The 17,461-nt window shown below is 38.4% G+C and overlaps 1 protein-coding gene across 16 annotated transcripts in view; it reads right to left on the bottom strand.

Moving 5' to 3' along the window:
• Window positions 1–290: 290 nt before the first annotated feature.
• The window catches only part of LPP (LIM domain containing preferred translocation partner in lipoma), a 726,282-nt gene continuing 709,111 nt past the window's right edge, over window positions 291–17,461 (bottom strand). For 13 of the 16 annotated variants that reach the window (XM_016942488.3, XM_063807418.1, XM_009446998.5 and 10 more), the window contains 3 exons: window positions 15,063–15,241; window positions 8,692–8,812; window positions 291–7,104 (listed from right to left, as the gene is read on the bottom strand). In XM_016942488.3, coding sequence (XP_016797977.1) covers window positions 6,976–7,104; window positions 8,692–8,812; window positions 15,063–15,241 — 429 coding nt within the window. In that variant the 3' untranslated portion in view covers window positions 291–6,975. The remainder of the gene's footprint in view (window positions 7,105–8,691; window positions 8,813–15,062; window positions 15,242–17,461) is intronic. The other 3 variants (XM_009447002.5, XM_054681326.2, XM_054681325.2) reach the window with 1 other exon arrangement.

Here is a 17,461-nt window from a genome sequence, read left to right as displayed (position 1 = left end):
TTCACTGAGCACACTGAAAATTAGAAAATATGTTTGTGTCCACTGTTTAAAGAAGCAGCAGAGAGTGATAGGACATGACACTATGTCAATAAGTGAAGAAAAGCTGAATGAGTTGGTGATATCAGACATGAAGAGGCAAAGATTTGGACTTAAGACTTGTTTTGTGGAGCTACAGAGCTAGAATAGACGTATGTGAGCGCAACTACATACTGGCCAGGACTAAGAAGATATGGGATGGTGATTCATCAGGAAAATAACAGAGAAGATTCAGATCTTTAAAAGGGCCATGATTCTTTTTTTTTTTTTTTTTTTTTTTTTTGAGACGGAGTCTCGCTCTTTCGCCCAGGCCGGACTGCAGTGGCGCTATCTCGGCTCACTGAAAGCTCCGCTTCCCGGGTTCACGCCATTCTCCTGCCTCAGCCTCCTGAGTAGCTGGGACTACAGGCGCCCGCCACTGAGCCAGGCTAAGTTTTTGTAGTTTTTTTTTTTAGTAGAGACGGGGTTTCACCATGTTAGCCAGGATGGTCTCGATCTCCTGACCTCGTGATCGGCCCGCCTCGGCCTCCCAAAGCATGATTCTATTTTATTTGGGAATAGCATTCGTGTTTGGGGGCAACTAACTCTCTATAGTGGTGTAGAACACAAGATGACATGGTGATGCTTCCCTTTCTTGGTAGAACATTCCATTCGTAGGGTAGAGAACTGAATTTAGAAGCTACATTCAGTGCCAATTTGACTGAATGCGATTGTGGCTGTTTAATAACGTTTTTATTTGGGTATGTTACATAAATGCCCACCAGAGTTAAATGAATAAGGATTTCTCTGGCCCTTAAGTGGATGGGTATCTAGGAAAAATTAACAATGCCACATAACATGAAAGGCTTAATGCAATCATCTGAAAGTATTATAAAGGAATTAGCTGCAGTGTTTCACCCCTCTCTAGTATATGTAGGTGTTTGTAGAATATTAATTTTTATTTTTAACAAAGGCCAGATGTAGAGATATTTATTCGTGCATCACGAGACTTCTGTCAGTTAAATAACAGCCAGAATTTAACAGCAAAAATTAGCACTTTTTTTTGTAACTTTGAGGGGGACCTGTCAATCAGCTAAAGAAAAAAACGCGCGGGGCATGGTGGCTCACGCCTGTAATCCCAGCACTTTGGGAGGCCGAGACAGGTGGATCACGAGGTCAGGAGATCGAGGCCATCCTGGCTAACACTGTGAAACTCTATCTCTACTAAAAATACAAAAAAATTAGCCGGGCGTGGTGGCGGGCGCCTGTAGTCCCAGCTACTCGGGAGGCTGAGACAGGAGAATGGTGTGAACCCGGGAGGCGGAGCTTGCAGTGAGAGGAGATCGTGCCACTGCACTCCAGCCTGGGCGACAGAGCAAGACTCCGTCTCAAAAAAGAAAAAAAACGTACCTTTCACACAGCTCTCCACAAAATAAGGGACATGCATGTTGCAACTAAGATACAGTCCACAATTTTTTGCACAAGGGCCAGGAAAATTAAATAGAAAAGGAAATTAGTGTCCTTTTTTCTGGATTGAAGGGAAATTCTGCCTGTAGTCTGTGATCTAAGAAAAACTGGTGCTGTCCAACCTGCTGAAAAATATTTTAGTATCAACTATTACAATATATTATTAGTCTTACAGGTTAAGTGTTAATCTGTGTTAAAATTCTGAAAATACAATAGTTATTCCTTTGCTATAAGGAAAGTTATCAAGCTGCAATGGAATAAAATAAAATGCCATCATTAAAAATATAATTTTTTGTGGTTACATTGCTTTGGACTTAAAAAAAATCTTAACCTAGTCTTTGAAAGATTATTTTGCATACAGCTGAGAAAACTAGATCAGTCACAAATTAATTTTCCAAGAATCTATGACCTCAGTCCCTGATGAAAATTCATTAACATGACACAGAAAGACTCTATTATCTCATTTCACTTTATGAATAAATACAACCTAAAAAATATGCCCCTATAAAAGAAGATTTTATGGATGCCACATATATTTTCTGGTAGCCTTCCCCTTATGAATATAATCATAATTCCCGAAAATCATAATGCATTGATTTAATTTACAAAAAATCCAAGTAGAGCAACACTAATAGGTAGGATGGAAAGAAGGAAAGAAAGGGAGAGAGGAAAGTAGGAAAGAAAATAAGAAGAGGAGGAAGGAAGAGGCAGAAAGGAAGGGAGGAAGAAAGGAAGGGAGGAAGAATCCTTACCAAGTCATAGTAGCTTCAGTCAGGTAACTTTCTAAGGTTTGAAGTAAGGCTATGCTAACCAAACAACAGCCTCATGAGAAAAGTTTCATTCTAGTTATCTGTCAAGTGAATAACTTGGCCTGAAATATTCATGGTTGCACCATATTAATGCCTCACTGAGAACAAGTTTTGAACTTGTCTGGACCACTATTAAGCAAATACAATGAAGACAATTAAAAAATATGCTGAATGGTGGTAAAGAATCAAGTTGAAGTCTCTGTCCTCATTATCTGACTAAAACTACTGTAAAATCAAATAAAAAACACTAACATCCATTATATCATCTTCTGGCATAAAAATGTTTTACTCATTTAAAGACCTATGAGATACTTCCAAGACAAGGAAAAAATAAATACTACTAGAATATATTAAGATGAAAAGTTGACTTCTCTCTCTCTTTTCTTTCTTTTTTTTTTTTTTTTTTACTTTTTAACTTTTTGGTGAGTATATTTTTGAGATTTGGTGGTTATCATTTACATCATTGACTCTTCAGTGGAATATTCATAGTAGTGTAAATAGATTCTTTGAAAATAAGGCACAAGTATATGTTGTTCTCTGATTGTCTCCCACGAGAGTGCATCAAACGAGCGATCCCAAGAAATGGACTTGAGGCACATTTTGCAGAGGTATCTTTTTCAGTTTGCTGGTTTCCCACAGATGGCTAAAGCAGGGGTATGGAACATGCTGTCATATTTCATTCATAACACACATGTACTATAGCTCTAGGCAACAGATGGACAATCGCTTGTTTGAACTACAAATGTGAAATACTAAGGTAGAATAGCAATATTTCTAGAAATGTATATGAAAAAATAAAGCCTTTCCAAGCCAAGAGGAATGGTGAGAGGCTTTGAGGTTACATCAGTGTTTCCCTGATCTCCCTAGCAGCTGCCATAATTTCCCCAACACCCTTCAAAACTTGATAATGGAAGGATCAGGGGGCAGCCGACACAGATTTGACAAGAGAAGCCCAAACCATATCAAATAGAAATAACACTGTTATTCCTGGCTGGTTCACATTAATAGGATTTTTACTAACTATAAAAATGGCTGGAAGTTGTGTTTTCAGAGTCTTGTCTATATTCCACTAACTCTCTACTATAGCCCCATGGAAAAAGCCCTCTCTTTCTTCCTCTGTACCCAAATATAAAATACTTGTTTAAATGTAGAGTTTCATATCCTTTAAACCTCACCATAAACATCTATGCAGAATCTTTCATAGGGAACAATTATAGTGTTGATAAGTCCACCCCCTTAATCAGCACATACCCAGAAAAGTAATTTTGATCAGAGAAGTTGCTCCTACAGAAATAACAATGTGTTAATGACAAGAAAAAGAACCCACATCTTTGAGCTGCAGAGATGCCAGCATCTAACAACCTGATGCCTTATGCTGGGACACATGACTTATTTTTGAGTCGATTATTTATTTATTTATTTTTTTAAACAAGCACATGCCACCATGTCTGGCTAATTTGGTTTTTATTTTATTTTATTTTTTGTAGAGACAAGGTCTTACTATGTTGCCCAGGCTGGTGTCAAACTCCTGGCCTCAGGCAATCCTCCTGTCTCAGCCTCCCAAATTGCTGGGATTACAAGTGTGAGTCACCACACCTGGCCTTATTTTCGAGTTTTAAAGGCAATTTTCTTTGCCGGTGGGACTCCATGTTGAGTCAGTATGGTCTGGGGGTTGAAAAATTTAAGAAATCCTAGTTTGATATGTTCTGCAGAGCCCATGATATAGTGGATTTTTTTCCTTTTCCATATCTCTCTTGTTACACAGAATTACGAAATATTTATATTCTTGATACTTTTCAAAATCAGTATATTTTTACAAACTTTCTGTTATAGACTCTGATTTTTCTACTATTTATGTATTTAAACCACAACAATTATGATATTATATCAGCAGACAGTATGATTATAATCATTAAAGTAATACAATCTTTTTCTCTCTGTTGCAGGCAAAATTTCATGCAACTAAAAAAGAGTGACTTGGCATTGTTTAAATCAAATGATTAATAGAAAAGACAGTAATATAAATCATATATTTAAGAAACCCTAGAATAAAATATTGTAGGATCCTTTCCTTATTATACCTTGTGAAAGAAAAAAAAAACTCTAAATCTAAATATTTCTACATATGTATGAGTGCACATTCATTATTATAAAAGAATAAGTCTATCTTAAAAAGAGATTTACTTTAAAAACCTTTGGTAAAGATACTCTGAGGTTATGTTATAAGAATGCATAATAAAGATTGTAAGCAAGCAGTATTCTGCTGACGATGCCACAGGGATGGGTCTGTGACAGCATTTTCTTACAGCTTTTCCTCTTGACATGTAAACATTCAGTTACACAAGGATTTAAATGTAATAAGCAAGTAGAATGTTACTGCATTTTATAGTATAAATATTCAATAAATTCTTCTTCTTTTGGCAAAATTAATAATATGACCACTTTAAGAGATACAATCTATCCCTCAATAAATTGGACTCTTTGCTTTGTCCTAAAGAGAATTTCTCCGAAAGTATTACATAAAAAGTTACTAAGTCAAAATTCAAGCCGATTACATTATCAGCCCTATTGTCAAACAGTCAGTGCTACTTGAGGTCATCAGCATGGTCTGGCTTCAATTTGGAAGACAGGAATTCAGAGACACAGTTGACATTGCCTCCTAAAACTAACATGCTGCCCCTAAGTGAATCTCATCATATTTCACATTATGAGAAATATACGATCAAAGATAAGAGAAGTAGGGTAAGAAAAAGACAGCGGTCAAAGGAAGCTCTTAAAAGCTATAATTTTGGTGGTTCTAACACAAAACCGTTTAGTGACAAAAGCAAATGAGCCACACATTAAGGATGAGCTGCAGTGACCATCAGCTTAAGAATTTCTAGTCACAAAAAAAGAATCACTTTTATGATCATTCCTACTCAAGTAAAATAAATTTAATTGGAATTCCTGAGGAATGGTTTGCAATTCAAAACACGTATCCGTAATTTTTTATTTCAGTTCTGATGTTAAAATTAAAAACTAGAAAAAAAACTAGAAATCTGAACATCACTTCACAATAATGAAAAAGATATCTGTGGAATAAGGAAACGGTACATTGGAGGATGTAATTATACTTGTTATATTTGGTGTCTTAAACTGGGTATTAGGTATATAGGAATTCATTATATTATTATTTATACCTTTTTGTAGACTTAAAATACTCCATAATTTAAAAGTATATATTTGTGGGAGATTTGAAGAAAGGTTTAAGAAATCTCAGTCCAAAATCCTTAGTTTACAAAATGGCAACTTGCCATGACTAAGCTAGGTGTCTCTCCGTAAGTGAAACATGTTCGAACTTAATAAGTATGGCTTGGCAGTTGGCAAGCAAGTGTTTCACTGGCTAATAAAAGTTTGAATAAAGATTCTAGGCAGAGATTCTGCATATTTTTAGCTCATAAAGACAATTTTTTTTTCAGTGATTGTCTTTGAAAGTGTGGTGTAAATGTCACATTGATGATATGAAAATGTCTCCTGCAATATGTAATTTCAGTTGCAGAAGGATTATGAGAATAATGAAACTGTGGTTTCAGAATCTTTTCAAGCTTTCTACTCTTTTGAAAGTAAACCAAACAAAACTGCACAGTTTTATTTTATATGCTCTGATTTGCAATTGTCAGGCAAAATGGACCTGGTAATAAAAAAGAAAAAGAAGAGAATTTGAACTGTTTTTTCACAGCCTTCATTCTCTAGGGGAAAAGGCAATTTTGATAGTTGTGTTGGATATTAGAATAAACATGACAATATTTTTAAGATGAGAAGTGGGACAGTATTGAAAATGTTATCTTCTAGAAGAAATCAAGTTTGTCTGTATTACAATGTTCAGATAGTGTGGAAAAGAAAAATCTTAAGGTAATATTGTGGGACAATAATGTTTTTTTAAACATAACCCCAAAATGCCTTTTCTAGCATATCCCACCTGTAATTTCTTTAGAAAAATATTGAAGCTCGGTTGTCTGTCACTACTTATTAGCTATGGGCCAATAACTCTTTTCCAATTAGCCTTGATCACTGGTCACTATAGATTCTGAATTCTGATGGTTGCAAATTAAATTTGGGCTTGTTCTAACTTATGTAATTTACAGCTTAAACTCTTTACAGCCTAACAAAAAAAAAATTGTGCATTTCCCTCCCCAAGGACATGAGTAGTATAAAGCAAGAGAAGAATATACTCTTCAATACATGGGAAAAGAATGGCTACTCTTTACAGTCACAGGCAAAACGGAAATGATAGGACGGAGATTTCAAGCCTAAAAGCACCTGTGAGTTGGCAGACTCACCCAGGAAAAACTATGTGACAGCAAATACCACACTAAAAAAAGCCATTCAACCAGATGAAAAGTGAGACAAACATAGGGATTAAAAGTTACAGGAATGCAGAAGTGAATGGGATGGAGCATAATCTGTGCAAAAATGTGGAAGTCCTTGGGAACAAAGGCCCATCAAGATCCTACATGATTCAATGTGAAATGTGTATTTGGTAACAACTTTTAAAAAAAATCTCATAATTTATGTGTTTCTAAGGCAAGGTTAATAGCAGATGAAGAACAGAGACTATCGCGTAGTTTGATGGCCTTTACTCTAGTATTTCTTATCTTTTTCTTGTGTTCGTTCTTCTCAGTGCTGGCTGAACAGGTGACTGAATCTAAAGGTCAGTGCTCGCCTTGGCGGTCAACACCCTGATGCGGGCAGAGTTGCAGGTCTTGCAGAGGATGTGCCCATCCAAGGGGTAGCAGCCTTGGTTATCTCCTTCAGACAGGAGACCACCGCAATCCTAGAACAGTAAAGACAGATGGAAACGATATAAGTAAAAACGTTAAGTACATATGTGGAGAACAAATGATTGAGTTTTCTATTCAAGGCCTCCATAATGTGGCCACTTACTATCCTTCCTGCTTTACATTCTGCTAATCCCCTGTATCCTTTCTCCCAATATATAACATAGTATATCTTGAATGTAATTGAATTAGAGATTGGGGACATAAATATAAATGGACATAAATATCATCCTCCTAAGCTCACTTGATATGAAATACAGGTATAAGAAGAGAAGAGGCCACCCATCTTGGCTCCCATGTAGAAGTTTGCTGCCCCCACTCAACAAGAGAAAATAAGAATGTCCCTAACCACCGATGCATTTTTTACCCTTTACCATTAGTTTAAGGATCTCTCAAAATGCATGCACAGGTACAGGAATGGAATGTTTTGGCCATTTCTGGGCTAGAGCAAAGGTAGACTGATGTCTGCCAAGCAGAAGGGCCACCAGTGGGTTCGGTGTATTTACTTCAACTGCAGTAAGAAAATAAAATCCTAAAGTTTGTGGGGAGTAGTGGTTTGCTGTACTTTCTAAAGGAGACAGCATTGTGGAGAGCAAAGACTGCTAGTCCAGGGGACAGGCCTCCTGAGAACCACCCATAGTTTTGCCACAGTCTGCCTCAATGCACGCAGGCCGACTGCCACTCTGAAAATAACTTCTGCCTTTTCTACCTTACCAAGCTGTTAAGAGGATCAAAGAAGATAACGGATCAAAAAAAAAAAAATGCAAAGAACTGCATAACTGTAAAGGAATATACTACCGCTGACAGCTCCTCTTAGGGTCCATTTTGGAAAGTGTTATATAACAGTTAAATGCTGGCCTTTGTCTTTGGAGAAAATGAAGTTTCTTTGGAAAATAAATACATAGTACTTCATTAAGAGGTGTGTGTTTGCTAACTTTAGTATAAACTCTCAAAGGCCACAACAGCTATGAACCTCGCCTCTGCTATCTACCATGGTGGCAAGGAGGTCAATGGAGTTCATGTCTTCATTTGACATAGAATGAAATTTAAGTTAACGGGGTATCCAGAACACAATAGCAGCAATGGTTATACTCTGCGGGAAGTTTGGCTTTACTGAAAAGAACATGCAGATATACTGCAGCTCTAGAGGCGTTCAGGAAACTGAGCAATTAGTAGTGCATGCTAACAAATAAATAAATCTCCATGACTCTGAACAAGAAGTTCTAACCAAAGCCTCAGAGCCAAAGTTAAAGGTTCAATAACACCATTTCTCACTAATTTAATATTTCACAATTTACAATGTCCTTTAATATACAATTTTGTATTTCACTCTCACAGCCATATTTGGAGGAGTTAAGGACCTGAGTCCTTTCTTCTGGTGAGCAAGCAGACTGAGAGAGGTAAAGTGACTTATTCAACAGCATGTGCTCGGAATACTAGTGTCAAATCTAAAACCCAAGTCCTATGAGTACAGGCACTAAGGCCGTTCTGAGATTTAGTAATTGCTACATCTATGTAAACCTAGCTCGAACGAGCCTTTCAACGCCTGCCACAGACTGGCAGGGCAGGGGTGTCAACCAGACCTCGCATCGGTAGCAGTGAACATGGAAATCTCGATCCAAAGCCACAATACGGACAGTCTCCTCCTGGCCCGGGGCTGGCATAATAGGCTCCTTGCACACAGAACATCGCGGGGCAAATTTCCTGAAAGTGAAGAGAGAGTTCTGGTTAGATACTGTGCGTCGACACTGAGGTGGGACACAGAGGTAAAAGGAAAAGGTGGAAACTGAGAGTCGGTATACCTGCTTCCTCATCCGTAAGGTGAGGGAGTTAGACTCAGGGACTGTGGAGGTTCTTCCATCAATCGGTGGTAAATATTGTGATATGTGGCGAGGTGAGAGAGTGAGCGTGTGAATTGCTTGGGCATGAAGAGCATCTAGCATCTCTTTCCTGCATGGTGCGCGGCATGAAATTCATCTTTAGATAGATTCTGAACGCAAACCCTGTGCTTGGGATAGGCTAACTGCAGGAGAGAACAAAGTCCTGTCCAGCCCCTATTTGTTTCTGACTTTTGTTTCTAGACTTTTGTATGCACTCCTTAGGTCCTAGAAAAATAGTCTGAGGTTGCTATCTTTGCCTTGTTCCCGCCTTTTAGAGCTTCTTTCTTGGAAATTTGTCTTGACTTCTAGGAACTGACATAAGAAGACTCAAATACACAGCTTTTCAAAAGGGCAGAGGTTAGTGCGTTTAAATATACATTACACAAAACTTAAAAATGGCCAAGTCTGCATTTCCTACATTTTTTATTGTGTTAAACTTTTGCTTAAAAATTAAAAGTTAAAGAGCTATCAAATTCTTTATTCTTTAAAGGATTTTAGCACTGTTAAAGGGTGAGTGTATACTAACACACATACACATACATATACATATAAATATGCATATGCATATGTTTTTGAGGCTGCTGGTAAATACTTTTAATACTTATTAATTTCTTAGTATTTCTCAATATGATCAATGGTACCTAACAATTCTTTTTCTGTGACAGGTTAATTGGCTGAAAATATAAGCCATGTATCTCTCTGTATCTTCTGGAAATTGGAGATGGTATTTGTGAAGGTATGAAATGACATATTATTTGAAATGGACCTGGATAAGAACTGAAGAGATTTAAAAAAAGAAAAACAGACTGTGACTCAGTGTTTTCATGGTACTGGTTTTAAGATAAACGATGTTAAAAATTTATCTATTTGTAGTGAGACTTAAAAAGAAATAATGATAATAATCTAACTCTTTGCAGAGCACGTTACGGTTGTCAAAGCATTTCTACATACATTATATTCTATATGTAGGTATTAATTTTCCTGGCAGCACCCAAAAAGCATCTGTATGGCTGCAATCTAAATAAATATGAATTAAGCAGCAGATCAATTGATTGCTGTGAAAGAAAAGTTAGAAGGATCATGGTACCACTGCAGCAGTAATCAGAGTTGTTATAATTGGTATTTTATGCAAGAAGTTTATATTCAGTGGCAAAAAATTGCTTTGGACTACCAGATTATTTTTAAATCTGGGTCATCAGTGGTGAAATAAGTAGGCTTCTGGGATCAACTGCAAAATTTCCTTTCCCCAAACTCTGTGGGAGCAGAAGTATGTTTTCCTTTTCAGTGTATCCATAAGCCTTCTCCAATTTCCCCAAATAGAATTATTTACTCCTCTAAGATAAGAATTCTGTCATTGAATTTATCCATTTTGGTAGTAATTATTTGGATATATTTATGGGGCACTAAACTCTAAGCTTCCACAAGATAGGACTTTGCTCCGTCTCTGAGTCTCCAGGAACAACCATTGTGACTGGTGCAGAAAAAAAAAGTTGGGCTGTATCTAATGAAATGAATCTGCCATATTTCTGTATAAAAAAAGATATTAGTTGGGCTTTATGTTCAATCTCAAGGTTCTTCCTCTTTGGGAAGACATAAACTGTATTCTTGCTGAGTAATGATTCTTTCCTACCAATTGGCCTCATTTCCATAATGAGAAAAACCAAAGCGAAGAGGCAGGAGGTGGTTCTCATAGTCCCCATAGTGTTCCTCCGATAGCAATTCGAGGAGGGCTCACAATCCCAGGTGGTCTATTTCAAGGCTTAGCTCACTGAGTGGACAATAATCGTAAAAATAAGTTTGATGAAAACAACTTTCGATGATTAAAGCTACCATTTATTGAGTGCTTATTATGTGCCAAGCCCTGTTAAGTGCTGTACACACTTGACGTAATTTTCTACTGACAGCAACATTATGAGGAAGTATTTTTATCATTTCTACTTTACAGCCAACAGAGCCAAGGCTCAGAGAGGGATGATCTTGGTCATCTTGTATTCCGGCACATTTCTGGCAATCAACTAATGGATGCTGATTAAATACATAAATGAATGAGGGTAATATTCCTGATAAGAAAGCACAGATAGGGGAATAAAGCCTCCATACATGCAAAGAGTCAGTTAAAGAAATCTGCTTTTCTGGGTTTTCTCACTGGGAATACAAGAATAAGCAACGACTTCCAGTACAGACCTGAGAAGGAGTTCTATATATTTCTGCAGTATTTCTATTAATTTATATATACAAATCCTTATTGCAAAAATGATACAAGATGATTATTGTAAAGTTATATATATATACACAAACACACATATGTATATACACACACACACATATGTATATTTCTATACCAGTCAGACTGTGGTAAGTGCTATCTACAGCAGACTTATAAAACTCTATAAAACACAGAGATTAAGATGTAAATCTAAACATGAGAAAAGGGAGGGGTGGAGATCAGAGAAGTTTTCTTCCAGGAAACGGTAATTGAGTTGGGCCTTTAAAGATAACCATTTAGGTGAAATGAGAAAATGTGTATATGTGTGTTAGGGTGGGGGAGATAGTCTTCCAGAAGACTGCAGTGGTTGCAGCGGTCATCTGAAATGACATATGTGAAAGATTGCATGTCCAGTAGGCTGGAGGATATGAGTCAACATTGACCAAAGGTGGTTATGTAGAGGACGGTCCATTAACCAGTTCTCAAAAACAGTATTCCAGAACTTTGTTACACAAAGTGCAGGCCATGGGCACCTGGGAGCTTGACAGAAATCCAGAATCTTAGGCCCCACTCCAGACCTGAATTAAAATCCAAAGTTTAACAAGATCCCTCTGTGGATTACAGGCACATTAAAGTCTGGGAAGCACTGGTTTAAAACGCAGACTAAGGCTGGGTGCAGTGGCTCACGCCATGTAATCCCAGTACTTTGGGAGGCCTAGGCGGGTGGATCACCTGAGGTCAAGAGTTCAAGACCAGCCTGGCCAACATGGTGAAACCTTGTCTGTACTAAAAATATAAAAATTAGCCAGGCGTGGTGGTGGGTGCCCGTAATCCAAGCTACTTGGGAGGCTGAGGCAGGAGAATTGCTTGAACATGGGAGGCAGAGGTTGCAGTGAGCTGAGATTGTGCCACTGCATTCCAGCCTGGGTGACAAGAGTGAGACTTCATCTCAAAATAAATAAATAAAATAAACAAACAAATAAATAAAAGGCAGACTAAGCAGGTGAGGTAAATCCCTTCTTATGGGTCTCCTGTATCTCAAGGTAATCTCTACTCCCAGGCTGCTCTAGTTACAGCAAAGCAAATCTCCCTGAACACAGAGAACCCTTTCCTAACTCTGTGCCTCTGCTTTTTGCCTGAGTTGTTCCCTCTGCCAGGAATCTCCTTGTTTCCCACTTAAAACACTCTTGACATTCTCCTTCCACAAAGCCTATTCTGACCACAGAGCCAGGTGATCTGACTTTGACAGCGCAAGCCCTTACCTGTGCCTGTCTCATGGAGTTCAGCCCTTTCTCCCTGTCTGCACACTTTCTCTGCCCTCCTCCTGGCAAGCTCCTTGCTGACAGTGACTTCTCTATATATATCTGCACAATTTCTCTCCTTGTATCTCTCTCCTTCAGCATTTAATGCAGCAATTGGCACACAGAGGGTTCTTTATAAATGTGAGTTGAACTGAATTAACATGCATTTTCTAAAGGTCCACAAAAGGAGACCCATTCAAAAGGACCACAAACAAGGCCCCAAAAACTGTCTGGAGGAGGAATATCCCTTTGTCTGCCCTCTCTTTGATCTTTCAGTGATTAGCCTATGCTGGACTTTTAGCTGCTTTGTATTCTAGTAATTTTAAGGCTTATAAATAAGAGTTCCATAAAACAGTTTCTTATTTTCCTTTAGGAAATGGGGAAAGGATCAAAAAACTTCTCTCCCTACATACCTGCCAATCATGAAGACAACATTATTATCATTTTTAATTTATGTTTTAACATGCATTGAACTAGTGGGGAAGGTTAGCTGGGGGTTTTAATTTTTTTTCCCCCTTTTAGTTGCTCAAGTCTGCTTTTTGGGAGCTTTCAGACCCACAAACTTATGTCATCAGTCACCAGTCTCTAATTATGCTCCCTACCCCTAGACATGAAAGATAAATGGCATAGATATAAACTTGCATTTGTCAAAATTGATTTCCTGTTTTAATTGAGGGGTGTAATGTATCAGTCTTTTCTAGCCACAGAAACATGTGTGCTCTGATTATAAGTATCAGTCTTTCTTGGATTAGGGTAAGTCTAAGAAAGGAGAGAAACAGTAACAGAACATACTCCCCATTGAGATCTTTTCACTTCCCTTAAATAGATGCAGGGATTTTTCAATGTGTAATTACAAGCTAAAAATATCAATAATGTGAAGTACAATTTATGCTGTGACTGCCCTTTAAAAGTGAGTCTTTCCTTGTCTAATTCAGGTTGCAAATTTCCGCCTCTGGGATTTTTTAATTCATTCAACCTCACGTCTTTTGGTGAGGTTTTCACTTTCTTTGCTACTTGGAAAGTGGTTAGGACATTCATTCTTAAAATATGAGTCTCAGATCTCCAAACTCCTTGGGGTAAGTGCTTCCTGGCTGTTGACAATCAACACAGTGGTGAGAATTAACCCAGAAGACTTCACACTTGGAGGCCATAGAATGGATACCCAACCTGGTGAGCAATACAAGCTTCATCTCTTTGATAGCCTCAAAGGCTGTCTTCAAAGCCACTGCCCAGCAAACACATACAGAAACCTGAGTCCACCATTTACAGATCATATCTATAGGTTTAATACAGTTCTTAAAAATATAAACTAAATGTTGGCTGGGCACAGTGGCTCATGCCTGTAATCCCAGCTCTTTGGGAGGCTGAGGCAGGTGGATCACTTGAGGACAGGAGTTTGAGACCAGCCTGGCCAACATGGCGAAACCCCATCTCTACTAAAAATACAAACATTAGCTGGGCATGGTGGTGCATGCCTGTAGTCTCAGCATCTTGGGAGGCTGAAGTAGGAGAATTGCTTGAGTCAGGAGGCAGAGGTTGCAGTGAGCTGAGATCGCACTACTGCACTCCAGCCTGGGCAACAGAGTGAGACTTTGTCTAAAAAATAATAACAATAATAATTTACATGTATATAAATAAATATATTTATATATAAAATATATAAAAATATATTTACATATTATTATATATATAAAACAAATGTTATCGAACAATTAACTAACAAACCGGTCAAATAAAAATAAGCACAATACAAAACTGTTTAAATTTCTTAATTTTCATAAAGACCCCAGCTGTAATACAGGAAAGAAGGCCCTAAAAATGAGACAAATGAAGTAGTGGGGACAGATTATTTTGGGCCCATGAATAACTGGCCTTGATCTTGAGGCACCATTTTTTAATCCTCCTCAAAAGAACACACAATTTGCATTCATTAATTCTATTAAAAAATAACTTGAGAAAGAGAAGACTTGGGTGGAAGAAAAGGCTAGGGAATGGCATCAATATGTTGACAACGGCATGAGACTGCCTTTGAATATGTGAGAGGCTTGCATTAGTAAAAGAAACGGAATGGTTCTCTGTGTCTGTCCACCATAACTCCCTATCAGTAGAGTGGCAGGGATGCACAGATTAGCTCTTGAGAAAACTCTGGGTCATCACAGCTGAGAGAGCTTTAGAGAGGGTTTGATCTAAAGACCAAATTGAAGAGCTCGAATAAGTTGAACAATGCCAAATGTCACAAATTTTGTTCATATTTAGGCCAGGATCCTGTTTCTTTCTAACACATACACACTATAGCTGAGCCAGCTTTTTCGTCATTAGAGTTACCCAGAGATGCAATGGACAAGCTCTGGGGAAGCCTTGACACAGAGACCAGGCTGGATGACTGCATGGATTGTCTGATATTAATTCTTGCATTGGAGGAGGGGAGCAATAAGCTCTTTTAAAAGCCTCACTAAATCCTGAAATTCTGTAGTTCTGAGAGAGAAGAATGTATGCCCAGATGCCAAGCAGTAAGAACAGACTCCAAAAGGACTGGCAGGGTGGTGACGAGAGAGTAGGTTGCCTACTTGTGGAAATCCTCAATGCAGTGAATGAGCCCGCCAGCATCCACAGTGAATGGGATCCCATCCAGGCTGCGGTGGCACATCACGCAGGTGAAACAGTGAGGATGATAGGCCTTCCCGGTGGCTCGGAGAATCCGCTCCATGATGGGCTTGGAACACACATTGCACTGCTCCAGAGTATTCTGGGGAAGGAAACAGAAACCACGTTAGACTGGGACAGAAGGGGGTCCATACTGCATGACAGGCATCTTTACAAAACAGATTGTTTCAGGTCCTTATCACACCACTCTAAGGAAGGCATTTATCACCATTTACAAACCACATCTACAGCTTTAATACAGTCCTTACAAATAGAAAACAAGTGTTATCGGCCAATTAACTAACAAACTGGCCAAAGAAGTGTGTTATAGAGAGAAGGAAACACAATTAGATGGGTCAAGTGGCTTTTCTAGTATCACTCAGGTAGTAGGTGGCAAGTCCAGAACTGAGGACATGTGTTTTCTGACTGCTATCCTTGTTCCTTTCCTTGTTTCCTACAGCAAGGGTGATGGCAAACTTTTCTCTAAAGTCCCATATAGTAAATATTTCTGGCTTTTTTGTAACAAGTCAACTTTGCTATTATAGCTGGAAAGCAGTCATAGCATGCAAGCACATGGGCATGCTTGTGTTCCAGTAATACTTTATTTACAAAAAAAACAGACAATGGGCTGGATTTGCCCCATGGGCATAGTTTGTTGACCCTTGAACTATACCACTCTGGTTCACCGATTGAGGAATGCTTCACTATTACTTCTAAAACTTGATTCATTATCAAAGACATAGTGTGACCCCTTAGACCATACTGCGATCACTAAGACCCCTACTTTTTACAGAATAGCCTGTCAGATGACTGAGACAGAGCATGCTAAATGCAGAACCCAAATCAGAACTCAGCATAATCAATTAGGCTTCCGATCATTTAAAGCTTTGATTTACACACCATCTCCAAGTTTAGAGTTTGCAAACTCTTGACAGAAATGTTGAACGTACAAGGGAGCTGGTTTGAAAAAGTGAATTAAGAAACACATTTATCTGGCCTTAAAAATATTCTAAGCTTTAAAAATATATAGCACCCCTTAAAAGAGACACCAGTTAGTGAGTCAGGTCTCAGAAAGATCGGCTGTTAACTTTCCATCCTGCCCTTTAATCCCATGCTCTTAGCAAACAACCACGTTTCACATGTAAAATGCTATATTCCAACTGAGGTATCTGGATTAACTCATTGAGTTTACAATCAGGAATAAACCCGGGATGTGGATCTTATTAGAAAGATGCAGAACTGAATGGGATGTGGAAATTCAGGGGTAGCTGCTCTTTTACCATGAGGATATATAAATGGCTATGAAGCAAGAAGTGTCTGGACGTAGGTAACTAGTGTCCTTATGTCTAACCTATAGCAATGACCTATGATTTGGCTTCTTTGTATCTCTCTTCTTATAACACTCCCCTTGCCCCTGTCTCCAATGACTTCCAGTTTTCTTTCCAAACACAGATGTGATCAAATACAAGTACCTTTCTGGATAATAAAATCTTAATGGCTTCACAATGTAAAAAGAGCTTATTCTTTACATGGTATCCAACCCCCCTTTATGGTTCTCATAACATCTCAGACCACTCACTCTTGTTCAAACCTATGTGAAACTCCCATACTTCTGTGCCTTGGCTAATGCCTAGATGTATCGCAATTTGCCATTTTGACCTTTCAAGGTACAGGCTAGAAGGCCATTCCCCAGTGAAGCCTTCCTCAATGGTCCCACTTGGAATGAATTGCTTCTTTCTCTCCCATTCCTGAGCACTTTATTTGGTTTGCTTACAATACTTTCAGTGTGCACTTTATTTAAATTATTTGTGCTTATGTCTATTTCCTCTACCAGACTTTAATTTCATTAGGGGCAGAGACTATGTCTTAAGAATGTATTTCTCTGTCCTATAATGCACCCAGTATACTGTCTGAAATAGAAATAAGCCTGAGATGAATGTGTACAAAAAGAATGAACGAATGAATATTGTTTATATCCCACTCTGGCAGCACAGTGCTGGCCTGACTCCCTTAACTCTGGAATCCATCCCAAGATGAATTGGTAAATCCATCATCATCCTTCCCTCAAAGCTGTGGTTGCCTGAGGTTCTGAAATTGCTTCGTATGCCTCTGGTCACAGTCTAAACGCATGGAAACTATTAACCTATTTGTTTTTCCCATTTTGAAGTGGTGAAATTAAAATAGCAGAAGAGCACAGGGTAAGAGTTTGGAGATGATGATGGTTTGAAGAATGAGGGCCTGTTTCTTTTCTACCCTGACAATGTGAGCTAATGTGGCTGGAAATTGTCTTCCCAGGACTTATGTTTTGCTCCTCTGTGGGTTT

Source organism: Pan troglodytes, chromosome 2, assembly GCF_028858775.2.
Source record: "Pan troglodytes isolate AG18354 chromosome 2, NHGRI_mPanTro3-v2.0_pri, whole genome shotgun sequence".
Lineage (NCBI taxonomy): Eukaryota > Metazoa > Chordata > Mammalia > Primates > Hominidae > Pan > Pan troglodytes.
The sequence above is the reverse complement of the archived record's forward strand: the minus strand, read 5'-3'. Positions and strand labels throughout refer to the sequence as shown.